Below are 26436 nucleotides of genomic sequence, written 5' to 3' on the forward strand. Positions count from 1 at the left end.
AAAGCATTCAGCATTTTCAGCAAAATGATACCAGTTAGTACAGTGATGGATAACCTTTTTGCTATCGTGTGCCAAAAGCTGGAAGAGTTTGGGATAGTTGTGCGCGCACATGCCCACACCCATAATTCCATGTGCCCTGCTCCCCCACACATGCGTGCATACCCTTCCTGATGGCACAGTGGGCATGATAGGCCCATTTTTTGCCCTGCCCAGGCTCCAGTGGCTTTCTAGGAGCCTGGGGAATATGAAAACAGCCTTCCCCACCCCACCAGAGGTCCTCTGGAAACCGGAAACAGCCCATTTGCCGACTTCTGGTGGGCCCAGAAGGTCCAAAAATCAGCTGGCCTGCACATGCATGCATGCTGCAGGTGAGCTAGGGCAATGCTTGCATGCCCACCAATATAGCTCCGCATGCCACATGTGGCACGCATGCCATAGGTTCGCCATCACTGAGTTAGGAAATAAAAACTGTTCTATTTATTTCTCTCTGTGTCTCTGTCTCCCTTGTTTCTGTTTCTGTCTCCCTCTGTCTCCCTCTCTCTCTCTGTCTCTCTCTGTCTCTCTGTCTCTCTGTTTCTCTCTCTGTCTCTGTCTCTGTCTCTGTCTCTGTCTCTGTCTCTCTCTCTCTCTCTCTCTCTCTCTCTCACACACACACACACACACACACACGCACACACACACGCACGCACACACACACAAAAACTGGCTTCATAGCAGGGTTTTACATTTTAAGAAAATAATTGACTGGCCATGCTCAAAAATGGCAAATTTGTAAGGTGAATTAACAGTTAAAATAGTGACACAATGTGAGATTTGGCCTGAAGAAGAAAAGGCTGTGCTTTCATGAAGAGAAGAGCATAGAGATTTTTTTTACAGCAAGATTATAAAGCACAAAAGATAGAATGATAGCTTGAATATATTCTACAATTTAAGGTGCCATTTTCATAATTTATAGACCTGCTTTCCTTTTCTTTGATGTATGAAGTGTTTATGACATATGTAGAGTTTTTTGGACAACTCAAGTTTAGAATTGTTGCACTGCAGTGAGTAGCACAAGCCAGTCCTCACCAAGAATCCTGGAAGCCTTAGTTTAGAATAGAATGAATGAGATGGAAGGGACCCTGGAGGTCTTCTAGTCCAGCCTCCTGCTCAAGCTGAGAACCTATACTATTTCAGACAAGTGACTTTCTAGCTTCTTCTTAAAAACATCCAGTGGTGGACCACCCATGATTTCTGGAGGGAAGCTGTTCCTCTGGTTAATTGTCCTCACTGTTAGGAAGCTTCTCCTTCATTCCAGATTGCTTCTCTCTTTGATTAGTTACCAACCATTGTTTCTTGTCCTGCCTTTCAGTGCTTTGGAGAATATTTTGACCTCCTCTTTTTTGTTGCAACCCATCAAATACTGGACTACTACTATCATGTCACCCTTAATTCTTCTTTTCTTTAGACTAGATACACTCAAATCCTGCAGCAGTCCTTCGTATGTTTTAGTCTCCAGACCTTTGATCATCTTAGTTACTCTTCTCTGAACTTTTTCCAATGTCTCAACATCTTTTTTGCAGTATGGTGAACAAAATTGGTTGCAGTATTCCATGTATAGTTTTACTAAGGTTTTATAAAGCGGTAATAATACTCCAGAATTTTTTTAGCTTTTTTTGGCAGTGGTTGCACACTGCTGGCTCATATTCAAGACCCCAAGGTCCCTTTCACAGTTATTATTTTTGGGCCAGACCTCACCTAATCTATACTTATACCTTTGATTTTTCCTGCCTAAATGTAAAACTTTGCTTTTCTCCACATTGAAATTCATTTTATTGTATAGGGCCCATTGTTCAAGTCTGTCAAAATCTTTTTGGACCTTGAACTTGTCTTCTGGGGTGTTGGCTATTCCTGCCAGTTTAGTGTCATCTGCAAATTTGATGATTTCCCCTTCTATTCCCTCATTTAGACTTAGTTTGTCATTCCCAAGGGAATGCAGTCATTGTGGTGAGATTCTTGTACCATGACTGTGTAGCAATAAAAATTTCTGTTTGAGACTTTTAACAAGAAAGTTCTGGTTGCTCTCACCTGACAATCATGGAGAATTTTCTCCTGAAGGATCTCTCATGAAAATTGAAAGATCATCTTTGTGTGACTGAACATTTAGTATCGAACATATATTTTCCCTCCTATTTAGTTCATATTACCAGAACAATCATTCTAAATGGTCATATTTGATTTAGGTAAATAAAGTATTAGAAGCCCAACATCTGTATTCTCCCCTAATTCACTGAATTCCCAAACTCTTCATCTTCCATACTTAATTGGAAACCAGTTCATAGGAACATAAAAATTTAACACAAACTGATGAGGTAAAACATTATTTTCTTTACATCTCATAACATTAATTAGAAGATTTAAAGAAGGAGCAAAACATTTATAATGATTTACTGAAGAGGACCAAGGGGAGTGGAGTAATTTCCCTTGTGGGCATCTAGTCGATAAAAGCTCCTCTTACATTAAAGAAGGAATATAACAATAAAAATTTCTGTTTTGAGACTCTTAAAAAGTATTTCTGGTTGCTTTCACCTGACAATCATGGAGAATTTTCTCCTGAAGGGCCTCTCATGAAAATTGAAAGATCATCTTTGTGCGACTGAACATTTAGCAACGAACATATATTTTCCATTTTATTTAGTCCACATTACCAGAACAATCATTGTCATATTTGATTTTGGTAAATAAAGTATCAGAAGCCCAACGTCTGTTCATATCTGTCCATATCTGTATTCTCCCCTAATTCACTGAATTCCCAATTCATCATCCACACCTACTTGGAAACTAGCACATAGCAACATAAAAATTTAACACAAATTGATGTGGTAAAAAGTTATTTTCTTTACACATCATAACATTAATTAGGAGGTTTAAAGAAGGAGCAAAACATTTATAATGATTGACTGAAGAGGACCAAGGGGAGTGGAGTAATTTCCCTTAAGTGGGCCTCTAGTTGATAAAAGCTCCCCTCATATTAAAGAAGGAAGATAACATGTTGCCACTTCTCTTCATGTCCTGAATAATTGATTCATTAACGTAAAGTATATTTGAAGTTGACTTCAGCTCCTGTGGATTTAACTGATACCATTTTAGATACCATTCAAATTATTAGAAACTAAAGAGGGAAAATTAATTTCAAAGATCTACAAATACCTACTAGAGTTCGACCTGGCAGAAAACATAGTCAAAGGCCAAATGATAGCTTGGGCTAGGAACATTGGAAGAAGTATACAATTAGAGGAGTGGGAAATGATATGGGAAAATAATTGTAGAATAACGAAGGCAACCACATACAAAGAGAACCACTATAAGATGTGGTGTAGGTGGCACCTAGCCCCTGCTAGATTGGCAAAAATGTACCTAAATTGTAATCCGATGTGTTGGAAATGCAGAAAATCACTGGGAACCTTTTATTATCTTTGGTGGCTTTGCCCAAAAATTAAAAAAATTTGGATGAAAATTAGAATATGGATAACAGAAATAACAGAAGAAGAGATTGACCTAAAACCTGAAATTTTTTTATTAGGCATACTTAAAAAAAGTAGTAGAAAAGAAATAAAATACATCACATTACACATAATTACGGTGGCTAGATTAACCCTAGCCCAATCCTGGAAATTAGAACAGTTGCCAACAGAATAACAAATAATCAAAAAAATATTCATATGTGCAGAAATGGATAGATTAACTTTAAAATTAAACAAGGAAGACTCACAGTATTACAAAATATGGGACAGATGGTATGAATGGATCAATCGATGGAAAAAAAACTAAAGTAAAAAACAGCAAGAAATTAAGGGTAACAAATGTACACCGTCATTAAGAAATCAAGGTTAATGTATATATGTATTTACATGTTTAAATATAGATAGATAATCCTGTTTGTTAGTTTGAGTATATATGTAATTTAGAACTGTACTTTTTTTTATAGAGTTAAGAATGTTTTGTATAATCCTTTATCTCTTTAAATTGAATAAAGTTTGTTTTTAAAATTAAAAAAAGAGAGAGAACATTGAAATGATTTATAAGGGTTAGATGTTTATAAGTTTCTATATTATTGGTAACTTTGAATGAAGAGGATGCTGACTGCATTCTTTCCAAATAGACAAAGAGCTTTTCACACAGCTACTTAATCTTAATCTGTGGAGGTTAGAGACAAAGGAAGGCAGTGTGTCGTATCACTTCTTACTGTTCTTCCATCTGATATTTGTCACTCTTGCTAAAAATGGTCTATAGCCCTTCTACAGGTATTAGGCAGAAGTTCCAGATTCTATCAATGCATTGATTTCTGTCTACAGGGTAAATTGTGTAGGAAATATTTCAACATCTAAGTTTAATAACAGCAATCCAAGAAAGGAGTTGATTGGTTATCTGGGAAATATCTGTTGTATTTATCTGGGAAATACAACAACAATTGTGATAATCTGTTCACAATGTCTTTGGTACTGTTCTGTACTACTCAAAAGGTAGAATCCAGAGAGATTCATTGGAAATCAAGATTTCTTAGGTGACATTGTGTTACAGTGGATGTATATCCGTGTTTTACATTTAAACTCATTGTCCAACGTTATCTCTGCTCTATAGGCAGAATGCCAAGATGGGTGCTGAGAACTTCACTTCAGAAATAGGGTTCATCCTCTTGGGTCTCATCTTTCATTAAAATCAATGCATTGTGCTATTTGTGGTCTTCCTAACAATGTACTTGCTCACAGTTTTGGGTAACCTGCTGATCATCATATTGGTGCACATGGATGCTCAACTGCACACACCTATGTACTTCTTTCTCAGCCATCTGGCAATCTTGGACATAGCATATGTCACTAGCTCTTTGCCTCTGGCTTTAGCCCACTTCTTGCCTGAAAAAGGAGTGGTTTCCTTGATAGGTTGCATCTTACAGGGAGGCACTGGTCTGATCTTGGGTTGTACTTGTTATGTCCTTATAAGGACATCCGCCCGGATTGGCTGCCAGCCATCGGGCGGGAAAGTTTGAATCACTGTCAGGGGCGGTGCGACTGCCGGAGCGAATATAAGGAGAGCTCCGGCAGCGTGCAGCCAGTCTTGCTACTGTTACTAAATAAAGATATTAATGCAACGAGCTGGTCACGTCTTCCATTCCTGCGCCGATCTAACACTGGCGACGAAGGACTAGAGAGAGACGAACCTCGTGGCACCAAGCCAACAAGACCAAGACTCCAGCACCTGAAACCACAGTAGGCATTTCCGAAGGCATGGCATCTGCTGAAGTCACCTTGCCAGCCCTTGCTCCATTCCGCCCAGGGAAGGACAAGTGGAAATCCTACATAGTCAAATTTCGGCAATACCTGAGAGGCAACAACATCAGGGATGTGGATGATGACCGCAAGAAGGGCATCTTCCGGGCTAACTGCGGCTCCGAAGTCCTGGACATGGCAATCGACCTCGTAGCACCACGAGACATCGAAGAAGTGCCATGGACGGACCTGCTGCAGATCCTGGAGGACCACTATGCCCCAACTGGAACACCAGTAGCAAACCGTTTCACTTTCCATCAGAGGGATCAGAAGGAAGGTGAGACCATCAAAGAATTTGTGGCTGCCCTGCGCCAAATCGCAGCCAGCTGTGAGTTTGACCACATGGACAATGCCATCGCTGACCGCGTGGTTTTCGGCATGAGGGACAGAGGCCTGCAAAAGAAATTCCTGAGCAGGAAGAAACTCGTGCTCAAGGATGTGGTGGAGGAAGCCACCGCATCCGAAATCTCGGAGAAAGCGGCAGCCGCAGTAAGCAGAGCGAAGGGAATCCACAAGATTCGCTCCACAAAACAATCGTCGTCTGAGGATTCCACAGCTGGATCGGAATCAGAGGAGTCCACCGTCCACAAAGTATCCAGACCCCCAAGGTGGGAAACTGCCCAAAGAAGTTACAAGGGGGAACGCTGCGCCGCTGCAGAGGGGATTATGCCAGGGCAACCTGCAAGTGGAGAGATGCGACCTGCAGACGCTGCAACAGAAGGGGTCACATCGCCGAAGCTTGCAGAGCTGAGGAACCAGCCCCAGAACCCTCCAGCCACCATCCCTAGCCGCATGGGGGATGGCAACACCAACCCAGCGAGGTGGGCACCGGGCATGACAGGGCGAGGGACCACCAAAACAGCCCACGAGTAGATCGGGACATACCCCAAGGGGGAGCATTGCACCCACCCGGCAAAGGCAATCAGCGACAGCCCTGCCAGGGAGACCTCCACCACAGGTGAGTAGACCGGGGACCATCCGAGGTGGGCACACCACAGCCCAGGAGTGAGAGTGGCACACAACTCCCCAGCAAGAGAGACCCCCGCCCAGCACAGAAGGCAACCCGGCAACAACAACCCAGCCCAGATGACCCCAGCCACCAACCCGCGGTAGACCAAGGACTAGGGCGAAGGGAAAGCCGACAACAACCCGGCCAGGGAGGCCTGCACCACCCCGGCAGGGGAGACCTCCACCGACCCACGGAGGTAGCCCCACAACAACACCCCGACCAGGTCAACCACCGCCGACCCGATGGGGTAGGCCAACACCAGCCCGACCAAGGGGACCTGCGCCACCCCTGCGAGGTCAGACAGCACGACACGACCCAACACCATCCACCGCTGGCAGACCGGACCCGAGGGCACCAATCCGAACCACCCCCCAGACGACAATGAGCCGAACCGCAGCTGAACCACAGCGCCCAGGAGACCGGGGAGGAGAAAGTGACAGCCTGGGACTTACCGAGACTCAGACGCTCTTCCTGGGTCAAAACCGAGCAGCCTCGACGAGATGATAGATCCACAGGCCAGGAGGAAGACCACCAGAACCAGTCATCCAAAGTCTGCGGTCCGGCCGGAGGCGCTGAGGGTGACCCCGCACACTCGCCAGCCGAACCGAGGCCGGTTCCGGGGAGGGAACCAGGAGACACAGGAGCCCCATCCGTCCGGGTCGGGGACGAGGAAGAAGTGAGACTGCGCAGGTCAACTAGGGTGCCGAGGCGTCCTACGTACCTGCGTGATTACGTGACTTTTATTGATGAACGTTGACTGTTTCCGAACTAAGAGGGGAGGAGTGTTATGACCTTATAAGGACATCCACCCAGATTGGCTGCCAGCCATCGGGCGGGAAAGTTTGAATCACTGTCAGGGGTGGTGCGACTGCCGGAGCGAATATAAGGAGAGCTCCGGCAGCGCGCAGCCAGTCTTGCTACTGTTACTAAATAAAGATATTAATGTAACGAGCTGGTCGCGTCTTCCATTCCTGCGCCGACCTAACAGTACTGAATGCTTGCTGTTGGGTGTCATGGCTTATGATCGCTACTTGGCCATCTGCAACCCCTTGAGATATGCCTCTGCCATGAACAGAAAGCACCAACATCTGCTTGCCATCTCCTGCTGGATCCTAGGTGCTGTCTTCTCAGTGGTCAATATTGTTTTAATCTTTTGTCATTCCTTCTGTGGTCCCAATCACATTAACCATTTAATTGTGAGCTGTGTTTTTTGATAGATCTTGCATGTGATGATGTAAACCGCACCAGAGGCATACTTAATAGTCTATCAGTAGTTGTAGTCCTGGTTCCCTTTTCAGTTATCTTATCTTCCTATTGTTGCATCCTGCATTCAATTTTTTTTTTAAATATTTTTTATTTATTTTTTCAAATTTAAACATAAAAACATAACTTTCAAGAGCAAAAATCTCAATCCGGTCATAGATGGTTACCACGCTTTGAAGAAACTTTGCTTAATTGCTTCATTAAGGTAAAGTATATTTCAAATTGACTTCAGCTCCTGTGGATTTAACTAATACCATTTTCTTGGCAATCAAAGACAATCTGTTTCTCTCTCTCTCTTTCTCTATCTCTCTCTCTCTTTTTTTTCTAGGATGTCTCTTCAGCTTCCCAGTCCAATTATGGCCCCATTTCTATTAGTTTACCAGGAATCTACATCTCATGTATAGCAGCCAAAAAGCCTTCAGAAAGCAAGACCTTTGGTTGCTGCACAATTCCCAGTGAATGATACATAAACATATGCATCAATGTTAAATGTTATCATTTCAGAACCCCCTGAGGTATTGTCACCATAATTCATGCGTAATAATAAAGGGATAAAGTAAAGGGATAGTTCACAAGATATTGAGAACTTTGAAATGATTGATATGGGTTAGAAGTTTATAAGTTTCTACGTTATTCATAACTTTAAATGAAGAGGATGCCGACTGCATTCTTTCCCAATGGAGAAAGGACTTCTTACAATGACATATATTCATTCTGTGGAGGTTACCTCCTACAGGTATTAGGCAGAAGTTCCAGATTGTATCAATGCATTGATTTCTCTCTACAGGATAAATTGTGTATCAGTCATTCCAACATCTAAGTTTAATAACAGCAATCCAAGATAGGAGTTGATTTGTTATCTGGGAAATACAACACATAGTGATAATCTGTTCACAATATCTTTGGTACTGTTCTGTACTAATCAAAAGGTAGAATCCAGAGAGATGCATTGGAAATCAAGATTTCTAGCTATGTTATAATGTTATAGAGGATGTACAGATTTCTCTGCCTCTTCCTTATCTGTGTTTTGCGATTAGTCATTGTAAATCATTATCTCTGGTCTATAGGCAGAATGCCCAGATGGGTGCTGAGAACGTCACTTCAGAAACAGGGTTCATCCTCTTGGGACTCACCTCTCATCGAAATCAACGCATTGTGCTATTTGTGGTCTTCCTAATAATGTACTTGCTCACAGTTTTGAGTAACCTGTTAATCATCGTATTGGTAAACATTGATGCTCAACTGCACACACCTATGTACCTTTTTCTCAGCCATCTGGCAAGCTTGGACATAGTGTATGTCACTGGCTCTTTGCCTCCAGCTTTAGCACACCTCTTGGCTGGAAAAGGAGTGGTTTCCTCGATAGGTTGCATTTTACAGGGAGGCAGTGCTGTAAGCTTGGGCAGTACTGAATGCTTGCTGTTGGGTGTCATGGCTTATGATCGCTACTTGGCCATCTGCAACCTCTTGAGATATGCCACTGCCATGAACAGAAAGCACCAACATCTGCTTGCCATCTCCTATTGGATCATAGGCTGCCTCGTCTCATTGGTCAATATTGTTTTAATCTTTCGTCATTCCTTCTGTGGTCCCAATCACATTAACCACTTTATCTGTGAGTTGCGTTTTTTGCTAGCTCTTGCATGTGATGATGTAGACCACACCAGAAACATCATTAATGGTCTAGCAGTAGTTGTAGTTCTGGTTCCCTTTTTGGTTATCGTGTATTCCTATTGTTGCATCCTGCATTCAATTTTTCAAATGCAGTCAGATGTAGGACATTATAAGATTTTCTCCACCTGTGGCTCCCATCTTGTTGTGGTTAGCTTGTTCTATGGAACTATCATCTCTATATACATAACTCCCCGTTCAAGCTCATCTCCTGATAAGAACAAAAAGGTTGCAATTTTGTATCTTGCGGTCACTTCCCTGCTTAACCCCATCATTTACACTTTGCGGAATAAGGATATCCACAGGGCTGTGATCAAGGTGTTGAAAAGAAGGAACTTTGAAGAAAAACCATGAAGATTCTTATCCTGTTGAATTCATCTCTTTTGACTCTTCCTTAAAGTCATTATCAATATGTCACTAAAATAAGTCAGATGTTTATGTCTGAAAAGTTTTATAAAACATCAGAAATGATTATCAATTGACTGGAATGCAATTTAACTCTGATTCCTCCAAAGAAAGGCTTGGAATAAAAAGATACAAAAGCTCAATCTGTTTTAATTACTGAAAATCTAACGCAGAATGCTTAATACTTTGAAAGGGTAAGAAAAGTGGGACAATTTTAAGAGAATTTTTCAGGCAAATGTTCTTAATTTGGTTCAAACTCATGATAAAGTGACATAGCATTGCAAAGATTGTACCCTTTTCATCACTCACTGCAATCTAATCCTAATGGATTAAATAATGTAGCTCTACATTGTTTCAGCTATAATATATTGTACTGCCTAACATATACTCCCTAAAGCGTGATGAAAATGTTTCTGAAAGATAACCCTGGGAAATGCTAAATAGGAATTAAATAGAAGCCTTTGTCTAAAATTTGCCATATAGGCAATATCAGTTTTACTCTGGAAATGAAAAAAGATAATGACAAAGAAAGTGAGGAAAATTTATAACCAAATCCACAGCAAAAATTAACAATACTGTCCTAAAGGTACACTCACACAATTTTGCTGCATATGCTCATAGACATACAGTTTTGCAATGAAAACCTTTGCATGCTCAAAATGTAAGATTTAAATTGGGGCCATCTAAAACTCAAACAATTAGTTCATAAAAGCCCAGGGGTTATCTCATCTCACCTCCTTCACTGAAGGATATTTTAGAATTCATCTTCTAAATCTTCTGCTTTCTGATATTCTTAATCAGGGATCTTCCCAAATTTATGGAAAGTTTTTGCTGTCCAGTATCGGAGGCAGAACGTTGGAAGACAATATGGCTGGAGCAGTCAGGCTGGCATTTTAAGGGAAAGGGATGGGAAATCGGAGAACTAATTTCTTCTATCAGCATCTCTTTACTTCATCGGGTCTGCTGAAATGGGAACATAGAGATGGAAGGAGACTTTGAACTTTTCCTGTCCACTGTTAAAAGCAAGGAAGCCAAAATATATTTCACAGTAGCAACCTAGGTTGTGTTAATCAATTTATTAGGGGAGTCCAACACCTTCTGGAGCAGAAATTGATTTTCCTCCAATTCTAACAGGGAGGAGAAGTCTTTGGAGGTTGGAAAGATTCTGCTGTGTTTCCATGGCTTATTCTATTCTATTCATAATTTCCAGAGAGCTTAATCTTTGTCCCTTTTAATACATAGTCTGTAGAAGTCTATACTTAGGTGGTATTTTAAAATATGTATTATGCAGACTTCTTTCATCCTAACTTGAACAGTAGCTCGGAAGGAGTCCTTTGACTGACATAATGTGTATGCAAGAAAACAAAATAATGGTATGTTGTATATTGTAAATATATGTATTGTAAACTGCCCAGAGCTACCTTATGCTTAGACAGGTGGTCAAGAAATTTAATCAAATAAATAAATAAAATAAACATTTTCTTCTTTATGGTTGTGTTTTTGTAGTTAAAAATAATTTTTTTTATTTTTTTATTTTTATTTCTTTTTTTTTTTAAAAATACACAATTTTGACTAAATGCTGGACAAAGACCACAATAGTTTAAAATGATATTTATTTTATATAAATGCAAACTTATTAAAGGAATCTAACAAGTCCAGCAACATTTGTACATACTGTGGTAAAAATATTGGCCTATTATATTTTGCAAAAAGAATCATTTAAAATCTACAATTAATAGTTCTCAAATAATAATGAGGAAATGTTGTCTGGCTAGAATTTTTTTGCTAGTATAGCACTAGCACTTAGACTTATATACCACTTTACAGTGCTTTACAGCCCTCTCTAAGCAGTTTAGAGAATCAGAATATTGCTCCGAACAATCTGGGTCCTCATTTTACCCACCTCAGAAGGATGGAAGGCTGAGTCAACCTTGAGCCTAGTGAGATTTAAACTGCCAAATTGCAGGCACCTGGCACTCAGCAGAAGTAGCCTGCAGTACTGCACTCCAACCACTGCACCACTGTGGGTAATAATAAGTAAAATTGGAATTCCATGACCCTCTGTAATGATAATTGAAAAGCAATTCCTTTCACAGTTCAACGACAGGGAGTAACTAAAAAGCATCATGTAGAATGTTCTTCCAACCCCTTCTAATCAACCCTCTGAAGAGTAAAATGTGTGGGGAAAAGGAATAGTAGAACTTACAGGCATCATCTTCCTATTTGTTAGTATCTCTTTTTCCATGGCTTATTATTTGCTGTGGAACATCTAACAATTAGTCATCAAAAGTACTCTAGATGTCTTCCATAAGTGACTTCATAAAATTCTAATCATTGTGGTAGAAACTCCATCTAGGCAGGAGGGAGAGGTCACGTGGGGCCAAAGTTTAGAGTTGTTGCACTGCAGTGAGTAGCACAAGCCGGTCCTCCTCCAGAATCCTGGATGCCTTAGTTTAAAATAGAATGAATGAGATTGCAGGGACCTTGGAGGTCTTCTAGTCCAGCCTCCTGATCAAGCAGGAGAACCTATGCCATTTCAGACAAGTGACTGTCTAGATTGTTCCTTAAAAAAATCCAGTTGTGGAACACTTACAATCTCTGGGGGCAAGCTGTTCCACTCTTTAATTGTCTTCACTGTAAGGAAGCTTCTCCTTAATTCCAGATTGCTTCTCTCTTTGATTAGTTTCCAACCATTGTTTCTTGTCCTACCCTCCAGTGCTTTGGAGAATATTTTGACTCCCTGTTTTTTGTGGCAGCCCGTGAAATACTGGGCTACTGCTATATTGTCACCCTTAATTCTTCTTTTCCTTAGACTAGCCACCCCAAAATCCTGCAGCCATTCTTCATATGTTTTAATCTCCAGGCCTTTGATCATCTTAGTCATCATCTTTCTATTTCTCTTCTCTGAACTTTTTCCAAAGTCTCAACATCTTTTTTGCAGTATGGTGAACAAAATTGGTTGCAGTATTCCATGTGTGCCCCTACTAGGGTTTTAAAAAGCAGTTGTCAGGTTCTGTAAAGACTAGAAAAATTAACCTCAAAAGGCAAAACCTTGAAGATCAGTCAGTGGTAGGGCCACCTGTGCAAATACAGGAATAAATTAATGGTAGAAATTGGGGAACCCTAAAAAGCTCTGCAAGTGCTTCCTAGTTCTGAGTGCTGGCCAATCTAGTACTGCCTTAACTTTGGCGGGATCAATTTCAATCCCTGCATGGAAGATATGAAACTGAGGTAGTCCAATCGCTTTCTGTGAAATTCGCATTTAGACAGTTTTACGAATAACTGGGCTTCCAAGAGTTTTACGAGGACCTGCCGGAGCAATGCTATGTGCTCCTGCATCATTTTTGTGTATATCAAAATGTCATAGAGATATACTAAGACACCGCTATACAGGTGTTCATGCCTCATTGATCAGCTGCATGTACATGGCAGGAGCCCCTTGCAGCCCAAAAGGCATTACTTTGAACTGGTAACTACCTAGGGGACAGTAAAAGGTGGTCTTCCACTCATCCACTGGTCTAATCCTCACCCTATAATATGCCTCTCGGAGATCCAGTTTCATAAAAATCCTACCCTCCGCTAACCTGGCCAACATTTCTTCATGAGTGGCAGGGGATAAAGATGCTCTACACAAACTGTATTAAGGTCCCTGAAATCCACACAGAAGCAAAGATCCCCTCCTTTTTCTCTCTGAACAGGACAGGATCTGCCATTCTGGACCTGGCAGGTTGAATAAATCTCCTCTTTAGGTTTTTGTCAATATAGGTCCTCATTTCTTTCATCTCTGGGGTGGGGGTCATTGAGTACATTTTTGGTATCGGGAGAACAGCCCCAGGGGGGATTTCTATCCCACAGTCTGTGGCCCTATGAGGAGGTAGTTTGACACACTCCTGTTCATTGAAGACCACTTGCAGGTCTTTATATTCAACAGGGTAACTCACTTCCATGATGGTGTTCACTGGTGCCCTATTCCTCTCCCCGTCGGTGATTGTTCTGGGGACGAACATCTGTCTTTTTTTTTTTTATTGAAAAAGTTTTCAAATACAAATTTCCCCCCCTTTTTTTCCCCCTCTCCCTCCCCCTCCCTAACCCCCCCTCCCCACCCATCCCCCCCTGTGACTTCTTCATAACAAAAAAAAACCTAATTCATAACAGATTACTTACTCCCTCCTCTAGATATTGACCTTTACTTACTAAAAATATTATTAATATTATAACATCCCCCTTTATCCATACATTTCAGAAAAGAGAAAAGAAAGGAAAAAAAAAAGACATTATACTATAACATTATAGAATAACTTCTCCACTTTAAAACTATACGATCAGTCCTACTTTAACATTTAATCTTCTATATATGTTACTATAACATTTCAAAGCGGCCTTCCCCATAAAATCTAGTTTAACATTTATTCCACTCTATCCATTTCCTCCACTCCCCTAAATATATCACTTAAAAATCCCTTTTCTTAGACTAATCAATCTACTAACTAGCTTATTCACCCACTATCATACAAAATTACCATACACAACATTTCTTAATATCTTTGATTCACTGCCCACACTACTTAAAAATATATGTCTATATTTTCCATTATATCTAAATAAAAAAAAAGAAAAGACAATGACTTTAAATTTATAATCCATATAGTATCTTCTTTGAGGTCTTTCCACTGGATTGGTAGAACCAACATCCATAATCGGGTAACATAGCTTGCTGGTGCAACAGTTTATTCAGGATCTTCAATCATATCTGCCCCCATCAGTAGTAAATATCTTCTTATATGTATAAAAGTAAAAACAACCACCCGAGTGACATTATAATTATATTCCATATAGTAATAATTGTGGGTTTCATCAGGATTATTAATTCCCATCATCGTAGTGGATAACAACCCGATCTTCTGCATGCCCCAGCATCATTCTCTTGCCTTGTGATTCAAGATAATATAATATGTTTATCAACACAAAAAGAAATTCCAAAATGGATAATTCAAATCCATCAGTTTAAAGCTCGTTTCACGTCCCCAGATTACGGCCATGCAGAGATCTGCCACAATCCTCAGGATGATATTAACCAATACGTCGCCTCTTCTGTGTTTACACATAATCATTCATATTTTAAAGTCACTGGCTTCACTGTTGCCTAATTTAAAAATTTCTATTTTTATGCCACCTATTTCTCTTTTTCTTTTCTTTTTGTGGGTTTGGTTTCCATCCTGGTTTCCTTTCTACAATTTGTGTATCATCTGGTCGGTTTTTATTCTGCTTTGTAGATTGGTCTTGTTGGTTTTGTTTTTGTATCTCATGTTTCTTTTTTATCCCTTGTATATCCCCTAATTGGTTTCCATGCTTATCCTTGCCTTGATAAATCATCACATTAAAATTAGATGCCACTTCTCTCAAGTTTGTAGATAGTCCAGCTGGGGTATCCAATAAATCCAAAGGCAATTCATCTGGTACAGTCTCTATAATTCGATATTTTCCCTTTATTTCCGGCTCCTTCTGCTTATCCTGTATTATACCTGAAGATGTTAAGTTCATTTTCAACCTATTTTGATAAAATTCTTCCGCTCTTTCAACAGTATTTAGCTGATATCTTTCTCCTTGGTATCTAAATATAATACCAACTGGGGCGTCCCACCTGAATGAGATATTTCTCTTTTTTAACTCATTCACCAGAAAACCAAATTTCTTCCTTTCCATCAATATCTTAGGTGGGAGTTCCTTGTAAATCCAAATCTTTCTTCCATACAATTGCAAATTAGAATTGAAGGAATTTTGCACAATATTATTCCTAATTTCCTTATCTGTAAAATAAATCACCACGTCTCTAGGCAATTGCCTTTGCTTGGCAATCCAGGAGTTGATTCGATAAACTCTGTCAATCCTACAAAACACTTCGTCAGGTTGAACCTTTAGAATCCCAGCTAGAAATTCAGCAGATATTTTCCTTAAATCATCTCTATTATTTTCCTGCAAACCTCTTAATCTTATCGCATATTCTGTGAAATTATATTGTACCATTAAAATCTCTTTTTCAATCTTCTGTTGCAGATTTTCTGCATTACCATACTTTTGATCAGCATCCATTTTAGGTTTTTCTTCTAAGCTATTATCCTGAGTGTTTGTCAAATCATTTTCAATTTTTTGAATTCTATTGTCCAATTTATCTTGAATTTCTTCCATTTTAGACTCTAGTACATTAGTATTTGTGTCCAACTGTATCATAAATTCTGTAAAACCATTAGCCACTTTTGAGAGTTTTTTCTCCAAAAAATCAAACTTAGATTTCACCAATTCTTTAATTTCCTGCTTAAATTTTTCAAGTTGCTGATTCACAATCTCCTCCCTTCTTTCAATCTCCTCTATAAAAAATTCTATTATATTAAAATCAGGTTTCTGAGACTGAAGAGTTAAGACTTATTCCTTTAAGTTGTTGGTGGGGGAATCCCCCCCCTTCTTGTTTATCTGACTTTATGAGTCTCAGTGCCATGTTTCCGCCCAGGCAGGCTTTGTTAAAAAAAAGCAAGAAAGACTTCTTTCCAATCAACAACAATATCAGATCTCCAAGGGAAAAAAAAGAGAAAAAGACACAGGAGCGAAGTTTTGTCTACAAATGTAACCAGTGGTATTTATTCCGCTACATTGTAGTAATAGAAAACGGAAGGACTTTCCCTTTCAGCCTCTCCTCCAGCCGACGCCATTTTAAAAGGCTTTTTTTCCTCTTTCTTTTCCTCCTCTCTCTTAAGTAATTTTTTAAAAAATCAGTAAAATACTTGCGGTTCAGTATTACAGGTCCAGCTCACATTTTCTTTGAGTAGTCTGTTAAATTTGCAGGCTTGCTTTTGACGCCTGGCTCTGCATCAGCAGAGGTCTCCCAAAGCCCGGAACAGTGGCTGGGGATACGGGGCATCTCATCCGCTCCGTCCCAAAAGTAAAGAAAAAACTTTTGGGACTCCACAGAGAGTTCTACCCACCCCTGCCAGCTCTATCTCCATTTCCTCATGGAAACGGAGTTTTTTCGAGCCGCCATTCCGTTGTGAAGGCGGCTCTGACAGGCGATGGAAGCTGACGATCCCAAAGGAACGTCTGGCAGTGACAAACAGCAAACCGGAAGTCCGGGATCTTGAAGTCCGGAATTTTCCTCGCTGTGGAACATCTGTCTTCATGTGCCGGTGGTGTAGATACGATGCTGAGCCTCAGATGCCAACAACCAGCCCCCACCATATGGTTGGGCCCCACTTATCTAACCACGAGAGTCTGAGTACTATATCCTCAGTTATTTTTGGAACAATGACAAAGCGTAATGACTCTCAGTGGGCTCCTATCTCTAGGGCCATCCTCCCCATAACATGTGTTGCCGGTTGGTCCCCCAATAATGACCCATCCATTTGTTTGAATGTAATAGGTCGGGTCAACCGGTATAGAGTAACCCCCAGGCTGTTGGGCACCTCAGCACTTATGAGGCATCGGGTATAGCCAGTGTCTACAAGAGCTGTACTCCTGCATCTCCCAGCAGCCTCAAGTACCACTGGGATCACAAACGGCCAGATGAGGTTACTCACCATGGGATCTACCTCCCCATCCTCCTTGCTGCCACTCATGTCTGGAACCTCCTGCATAGGGTCTGTCATGTTGTCTGGGATCAATGGCGTAGTTTGGTAAGTCACTCATGACATCTCCAACCGGGACTTGATGGATTTCCAAGCAGTATTCTACTTCAGTCTGGGAGTTCCAAGTGATGATCTTGTGGCCATCATGGTACACTCTGCCACCCGATGCCTAGGCTTCCCACAGCGAAAGCATGTGAGTGGCGGCTTGGCCAGAGTATCTGCCCCTGTTCTCATAACTGAAGCCTTAGTTCCTGATTCCAGGGGTAGATTCACTTCTGATTCTTTAGGCCTAAATGAGCCCTTTGGAGCACGAGGGCCCCACGTTCTCGGCAAACGGTCCTCCTTAAACTCAGTATCTAATTCTGTAGCGTCCTGATACCATGCCTGCAACTGGTGTGATAAGCCTCAGCACATGCATGCCTGTCTCAGTACTCTGTCAAATCCCCCTTTAAAGTGATGCACTAATAAGTGCTCAGGCCAGCCCTGTACCTGGCCTGCCAAGTGGCGGAAGTCCTGGATGACCCCTTTGTCTAATCCCTAAAAGGTCTCCTTCAGTTTGAAGTGCTACAGTCTCTGTCACTGCTTTCTTTTATTTACCAGCTGAGCTCATTATTTCTGGACTATCAGACTTTCCATAGCTTGCCAAGAATTGTTATCAGTAAACTAAACTGCACATGTCCACCCCACATTCTTTCACACTCCTTCCTTTGTTCTCTTGCCAGGAGGTCCGGCTGCTGAGAAAGCAGCTGGCTCAAACTATATTCAAAATGTAACAATTACTTTTCTTAGTTAGTGAGATGTTTTATTTTCTTTATAACAAATAAATGAGTTTTCTTAGAAAATATCTTTGGGGTTTGTTTTCTTAAAGTATGCAACAAGGAAAGGTCTCGATCCACTCCTCGTAATCAGGGTGATTATCTCATAGCCAGGATAGGATTAATCAACGCCCTGACAGTCTCGTCCTCAAAATATTCTTGCAGAGCGCCCAGGAAAAGGCCCAGGTCCCCCAGCACCACCACACGCTCTCCATAGAGGCTGGCCACCCACTCTGCAGCCTCACCCTCCATTGCAGTCATTACTGCCATAATACGGTCCCACTGGGAGGTATTTATTTATTTGTTTTAATTTGTATATCGCCCTTCTCCAGCAGGACTCAGGGCGGTGAACAGCCAGAATAAAACAGAACATACAAAATTTAAAAACAGTTTAAAAATAATTAAATATTTTTGGCCGCAATTTAAAACAACCCAATTAAAATCAATTAAATTTAACCAAAACAGTGGGGTCAAGCCAGCCCGGCTAGATGAAATAAATATGTTTTCAGGGCCCAACGAAAAGTCCGGAGGTCTGGTATTGTACGTATCTCTTGGGGGAGTTGTTCCAGAGGTATAAAGGTAACCATAAAACTGTCCATGTGATTCAACAGTTGGCCAATAAACAAAGCCACTCTCCATGACTCTCTTGAAGGTCACTCTAATAGCCAGTGGGTCCCAATGGCCCAGGACTTGTGGAGCCTGTCCCAGTCCTAATGCTGGGTGATGCATCTGGCAGTCTCTGTAGCCACTAAGGCCCTCCACACCTAAATTACAACCTTCTCTGCCAACTCATGCCTGTTCCACGGGTGGCCTATGGACAGCTGAGGTCAATATGTGATGTGGCCCACGTGATGGACATCACCAGGGGACCAGATACCTCTATCTACGCTTCCCAGTGGGTGTGGTAGAGGTGAAAGCCGAGGTGCAGGAGGGGTATCATGCCAACCATCTCTTGGCCCTGGACCCTGAAACCCAGCAGCCCCATACATTTCTTGCAGGACCTCAATGGTCTGGCAATCCACAGCCATGGAGTAGCTCCAGTTGTTCTCCTCCGAGATTCTCCTCTCCCTCCATTAGGAAAAATGTGTGCCTGATGGTGTCAGGTTAGGACCTGCAGCAGTTGAGACTCAAGGCTCGCCATGCTCCAGAGAACTCAAATATCATTTTCCAGTGACCCCACGGCCTTCAGGTAGCCTCTCTGATGCCTCCAATGGCCCCTGGGCCACAGCTGGCCGTTCCTTTTGTTGCACATCCATCATAGCCTCTGCCCCATCTTCCGGTACGCCTACCACAGTTACCCCTGTTGCTGCAACAGACTACTCCAGGTCTGCTGCTTTTCAGCCTGGAATAGTTCCCTAAGCCATCGCTGTTTGAAGTGAGCTCCAACGATCTGTCAGGTTCCATAAAGACTGGAAAAATAAACCTCAGCACACAAAAGCAGTAACCAAGTTTGTTTATCCTGATATTGGTACTAACTGACCACCTTAAAGTATTACAGAAAGGAATCTTTGTTGGAGCTGATGCTCCTGTGCTCCCCATCACCATTTAAGCAGCATACAGCTCCACCCCAGTGCAATCACTCAATTATCCAATTAACCCGTATCCTCCCTCTCCCTCCCCAATCCATCACAAGCCAGTTCAGTTGTTCCGCGCTGCTCCGTCTTTCCTTAAAGTGATAATGGTGATAAACTGCTTCAATTCATGACCTTGATGTCATCCAGCATGTGGCTGGGAAGTCGAAGTGAGAGGCATGCCTCAGGGCTGATGACCCAGCAGAGTAGGCACACAGGAAGGGTTGTCTGCGAAAGTGTGCAGCAGGAGAATGGAGATCCCCACATGAATGGCGGCCCCAAATACCATCGCAGGGCTGGGGCAGACAGCAGTATTAATACTTGACATCATCCTCATTCTATCTATACCTCTGTTTATACGACCCAGGATTGTATTAGCTTTTTTTAGCTCCTGCTGCACACTGCTGGCCCATATTCAAGTGATTATCCACTAAGACCCCAAGGTCCCTCTCACAGTTACTGTTTTTGGATCAGGTCAAACCTTTGATTTTTCCTGCCTAAATGTAAAACTTTGTTTTTCTCCACATTAAAATTCATTTTGTTGGATAGGGCCCATTGTTCAAGTTTGTCAAGATCTTTTTGGATCTTGAGCTTGTCTTGTGGGGTGTTGGCTATTCCTGCCAGTTTAGTGTCATCTGCAAATTTGATGATTTCCCCTTCTATTCCCTCATTTAGACTTAGTTTGTCATTCCCAAGGGAATGCAGTCATTGTGGTGAGATTCTTGTACCACGATTGTGTAGCAATAAAAATTTCTGTTTTGAGACTCTTAACAAGTATTTCTGGCTGCTCTCATCTGACAATCATGGAGAATTTTCTCCTGAAGGACCTCTCATGAAAATTGAAAAAATCATCTTAGTGTGACTGAACATTTAGTAATGAACATATATTTTCACTTCTATTTAGTCCACATTACCAGAGCAATCAATCTAAATGGTCATATTTGATTTAGATAAATACAGTATCAGAAGCCCAACATCTGTCCATATCTGTATTCTCCCCTAATTCACTGAATTCCAAAACTCTTCATCATCCACACTTAGTTGGAAACCTGCTCATAGCAACGTAAAACATTAACACAAATTGATGAGATAAAAAATTATTTTCTTTACATCTCATAACATTAATTATGTGGTTTAGAGAAGGAGCAAAACTTTTATAATGATTCACTGAAGAGGCTAAGGGGAGTGGAGTAATTTCCATTAAGTGGGCCTCTGGTTGGAAAAAGCTCCCCTTATATTAAAGAAGGAAGATAACATGTTCCCATTTCTCTTCGGGTCCTGAATAATTGCTTCATTAAGGTAAAGTATGTTTCAAGATGACTTCAGCTCCTGTGGATTTAACTGATACCATTTTCTTGGGAATCAGACAATCTCTCTCCCTCTCTCTCTCTCTCTCTCTCTCTCTCTCTGTCTCTCTCTCTGTGTGTGTCTCTCATGTATAGCAGCCAAAAGCTTCCAAAAAGCAAGAGCTGTGGTTGCTGCACAATTCCCAGTGAATGATGCATCGTCAAATGTTATCATTTCAGAACCCCCTGAGATATTGTCATAATTTATGCATAATAGTAGGGTCGATAGAATAGATCTTAGAGTCTATGATCCCTGTAGGATCATAAGACAATCTAAGAAATGCATAAATAACAATCTAGTTAGTTCATAATGTAAAGGGACTGTTCAAAAGATATTGAGAACTTTGAAATGATTGATATGGGTTAGAAGTTTATATGTTTCTATGTTATTGGTATCTTTGAATGAAGAAGTTCCTGACTGCATTCTTTCCCAATGGACAAAGGACTTCTTATAAAGCTACTTAATGACATATATTCATTCTGTGGAGGTTAGAGACAAAGGAAGCCAGTGTGTCATATTACTTCTTACTATCCTTCCATCTGATATTTGTCAGTCTTTCTAAAAATGGTCTACAGCCCTCCTACAGGTACTAGGCAGAAGTTCCAGACTCTATCAACGCATTGACTTCTGTCTACAGGGTAAATTGTGTATGAATAATTTCAACATCTAATCAAGATTTCTAAGATGACATTGTGTTATAGCGGATGTACTGATTTCTCTTCCTCTTCACTATTCGTGTTTTGTAATTAAAGTCATTGTCCATCATTATCTTCTGGTCTATAGGCAGAATGCCAAGATGGATGCTGAGAACTTCACTTCAGAAACAGAGTTCATCCTCTTGGGACTCACATCTCATCAAAATCAACGCATTGTGCTATTTGTGATCTTCCTAATAATGTACTTGCTCACAGTTTTGGGTAACCTGCTGATCATCATATTGGTGCACATGGATCCTCAACTGCACACACCTATGTACTTCTTTCTCAGCCATCTTGCAATCTTGGACATAGTGTATGTCACTAGCGATTTGCCTCCGGCTTTAGCACACCTCTTGGCTGGAAAAGGAGTGGTTTCTTTGATAGGTTGCATCTTACAGGGAGGCACTGGTCTGATCTTGGGTTGTGCTGAATGCTTGTTGTTAGGTGTCATGGCTTATGATCGCTACTTGGCCATCTGCAACCCCTTGAGATATGCCTCTGCCATGAACAGAAAGCACCAACATTTGCTTGCCAGCTCCTGCTGGATCATAGGTTGTCTTGTCTCAATGGTCACTATTGTTTGCATATTTTGTCATTCCTTCTGTGGTCCCAATCACATTAACCACTTTATCTGTGAGCTGCGTTTTTTGCTAGCTCTTGCATGTGATGACATAAACCGCACCAGAGACATACTTAATGGTTTATCAGTAGTTGTAGTTCTGGTTCCCTTTTCAGTTATCGTGTGTTCCTATTGTTGCATCCTGCATTCAATTTTTCAAATGCAGTCAGTTGCAAGACGTTATAAGGTTTTCTCCACCTGTGGCTCCCATCTTGTAGTGGTCACCTTGTTCTATGGAACCATCATCTCTATATATATAACCCCCCATTCAAGTTCATCTCCTGATAAGAACAAAAAGGTTGCAATTTTGTATATTGTGGTCACTCCCCTGCTTAACCCCATCATTTACACTTTGCGGAATAAGGATATTCACAGGGCTGTGATCAAGGTGTTGAAAAGAAGGAACTTTGAAGAAAAACCATGAAGATTTTTATCTTGTTGAATTCATCTCTTTTGACTCAAAGCCTCTTCCTTTAAGTCTTTACCAATATGTCATTAATCTTATTTTAATTCATGAATTCAATTTGAAAATCTTACACTGCTATGTTCCTCCAGTCTAATCCATGTGAAATAAAGTACTTTGAATGTAAATTGTTTCTTTAGACCAACGATGCAGACATTTTAAATAAATATGTGTGTCAGTGCTAAAGTTATATTAAAAAGCAGAGACATCTTCTTTCCAACAAAGGTCCATAATGTCAAAGCTATGGGTTTTTTTCAGGTAATAATGTATACGTGGGAGAGTTGGACCATAAGGAAGGATGAGCGCAGAAGAATTTATGCTTTTGAATTGTGTTATTGGAGAAGACTGTTCACTTGGACTGCAAGGAGATCAAATCCATCAATCCTGAAGGAAATCAATCTGAATGTTCTTTGGAAGGACAGATACTGAAGCTGAAGCTCAAACATTTTGGCCATCAAATGAGAAGAGAGAAGACTTATTGGAAAAGATCCTGATGTTGGGAAAGACAGAAGGCAAAAGGAGAAGGGGATGGCAGAGGATGAGGTGGTTAAATAGTATCATCTATGCCACAACATAAATTTGGGCAAGCTGCAGGAGACACTGGAGAATAGGATGCCCGATGTACTGTGGTCCATGGGTTTCCAGAAATCGGACATGACTTAATGACTGAGTTACGAAAAAGTAATATGAATCAAAATATCAGTACACTGCTATAAGAAATAAGAATTTGTTCAGATTGGGTTTACATGGTTTTTTCTGTTTTCAAAATATATCACACTAGGTCAAGTCAATATGTCTAAATATATAGATGAAATTTTAGTAATTATAATTCAATAGGGAAAAAACCTATGTGAAGTCTCTGGGTTAAGATCAATGCATTGTGTGTCCCAGGTTTCTTTTTGAGGTTCTTATGAATGGGAACCCTTGAAATGAAATCAACTGTTCAATTTTATAAGGAATTTGAAAAACAGGATTAAAGTTAAACTCAGTTCTGTATGTAAGTGTGGAACAAAGAATTAGACTACCCAATTTGAGGAAATCGAGTTTAAGAAATCTTCCAACTCTTCCTAGCACAGTACAAGACAAACACACTCCAATCTCAACTTTTTGCTTTTACACATAACTACATAACTGGCCATTTCTATAACACCAAATCTTTCTCATCAACGAAACCGAGATCAAAGTTTCATTTTTTTTCTTCAAAAGCACAAATTTCAGAAGTGATATCCAGATAAGAACATATTTTCCTCTTTAAATAAAGTAATCAATTTAACCATTCCTGCTTTATCTTCCTTGCTATGGAAATACTGTGCATTTCTATTTGCACCTAGTAATCTTTCTGAGTTGTCCCCCCCCCTTTTTTTTTTTTTTACAAAATTTATTGTATACTTTCAAATTCTTTGGCCTTACTGCTCCCTTCTCTTTACCCTTGTATCTCACATCCCCTTTTCCCCATTTCCTTTCCTTCCCTTAATTTCCTATTTTGTTTTCTTCTTTGTATTTTATAAGTTAATATTATGTTGAAAAGAATTATAATACTCAAAGATTTAAATGTGATTTTTAAAGTATATCCCTAAAGTAAAGAATTTTGTCATTTTCTGAAGAATTTTGGCTGTATCAAATCTGGGGTTCATCACAGAAACTAATCTTACATTAATGATAATAAAATTATTCTCTTCATACCAAGGAATAAATGCAGGATATGGGTTTCTTATGTATTGTTTAAAATACTTAATGCTTTAATGCTTTAAAGAGGAGGCAATATGTTTCTATATGACCTAGTTTAAATCATAATCTGAGGGACTGAAATAATTCTAATTAATATTATAAGGATAAATTATTAGTCTTTTCTCTATTTTATTTAACAATGTTATTTTTATTATTATGGTTGTTTATTTAACCAGCAACAATGTATGTCGATTATTTTCTTACGTTTTTACAGTTTTTTAAAAAAACAAATACAGAAAGGAAAAAAAAGTCTTTCTCCTCAGTCTTTCTTTTGTCAACATATAGGATAATGTTCTCTTTGGAAGATTTAATATTTATATGTTGTTGTCACATACTGTATGTTTTCCATCATATTTTTGCAGTCAAAGAATGTCAAAGGTTTGTGAGATGGTTATTCAGAAGGAAAGAAGCTTTTAGCTTTTATGATTCATTGTTCAAGAGAAAGCCTGTTATTTATTTATTTTTTCATTTTCCTATCTTAAACTGCTTCAGATTCTCAGGAGATTTAATTACGGAGCAACAGAACTACAATGATCTTTGCGAATTATCTAAATGAATACCTATTACTTCATGAAATCCACAAATGTATTCCAAGTACTCAAATAAGGAGGGCAATGTAATGTAACATGTCTGTCCTCCCAGACACTACATAATTTTGCTGGCAATTTCACTAAGTGGGTGAGAACATCTCAGTGGACAACATAGGGCTGACTGGAAAAGCTGCCACCAAAGTCACTGAAGATCTGAAACTTAGAGGTTCTTGTGTAATTTGCATTTGTAGTACCCTCAGTGGGGAAAAAAAATCATCTCAAAGAATGATATTTTTCTGCCCAATACATATGTAGAAAGTTAGCACTCATCCCTTTCCTAGGAGAATGAAATATTTTGAGGGATATTTTTTTTAAAAAGGCAGGATAAAATATTTTTCCTAAAAGAGAAAGAAAAATCTTAAGGGAGGCAAAAACTCAGAGCCCCAGCACTCTCCCCCAAGAAGATTGAGCCAACCTATCTACAAAACAAAAGACCTTCAGGTCCAGGGTGAAGAGATTAAGACATGATTTAATAGGATTAACCCACTAAAACACAGAGCTCACTACATTGTATAATCTCCTAAGAACGTTGCATCACCCCCAGCAAACTTCAACCAAACTTAACTCAGACAAACTCCTGAGATTTGTACATGATCCCATAGGAGTCTGACAACAACCAATAGAATGCATGTTCTTGCACAGGAACAGGAAGTTCTTAAAACAGGGAAGCTCTTAAAACAGGGAAAAATTCATTTAGCTGTCTCACTTAACAACAGACATTTTTTGCTCTATTGTAGTCATAAATTGAGCACTACCTGTAGATATAGGCTACCTATTACTTAGAAATGAATTCGTGTTTGTGGGCTGTTCTTTATTCCAGAAAATCTTCAGCTACACCTATGAAACATCAAGGATAGACCTGTCCTTTCAAAAACCCATTTTTTTTAAAAAAAAAGTACTTTTCCCCCCTCAAATAAGTTACACTGAAAATGAGAGTCAGCTCAGATTGCTCTTGTAGAAGTTAAAGGGTCATGTTCTCCATTAAAGTGAAATTCTGTTGTATAAAAAATAGGTTTTCACTTTTCTGAACCACCGATTTCCCTCAAAGAGGGACCTTATTTTCTTTTTCTTTTAATGACTCTGTAATTGCTTGCATTTAGGTGGAGTCAGGTGATGGAACAGAGCACAGCATTTACCAGCCAGATGCCCTTCCTGATGCCTATGCAGAGTTCAAAGCAGATATTTTCTCTTTGCATCCAGAGATCTACTGCTACCTAGGATCGAACTCATAGCCTGCTGCTTGTGAGGCGAGAGTGCTGCCTTTAGGCCACCATGCCACTATTCAAAGAAGGACCTGAATACTTTTTAGAAATAGAAAAGGGTTTTATCTAGCTGGAA

The 26436-nt window shown here is 40.2% G+C and overlaps 2 protein-coding genes across 2 annotated transcripts; both read left to right on the plus strand.

Annotated features, from left to right (window-relative positions):
* The first annotated feature begins 6815 nt into the window (after nucleotides 1–6815).
* On the plus strand, nucleotides 6816–9603 carry LOC117662210 (olfactory receptor 2B8-like). Its single transcript, XM_060690930.2, has 2 exons — nucleotides 6816–6991; nucleotides 8646–9603. The coding sequence occupies exons 1-2, from the start codon at nucleotides 6816–6818 to the stop codon at nucleotides 9601–9603; spliced, it is 1134 nt and encodes a 377-aa protein (XP_060546913.1).
* Nucleotides 9604–21796: 12193 nt separating this feature from the next.
* LOC117662249 (olfactory receptor 5V1-like) lies at nucleotides 21797–22793 on the plus strand. The gene has a single exon (XM_034411568.2). The coding sequence runs from the start codon at nucleotides 21797–21799 to the stop codon at nucleotides 22739–22741; it is 945 nt and encodes a 314-aa protein (XP_034267459.2). The 3' UTR covers nucleotides 22742–22793.
* Nucleotides 22794–26436: the final 3643 nt, after the last annotated feature.

This window comes from Pantherophis guttatus, chromosome 4, assembly GCF_059756535.1.
Source record: "Pantherophis guttatus breed Tessera chromosome 4, ASM5975653v1, whole genome shotgun sequence".
In the NCBI taxonomy this organism is placed as follows: domain Eukaryota; kingdom Metazoa; phylum Chordata; class Lepidosauria; order Squamata; family Colubridae; genus Pantherophis; species Pantherophis guttatus.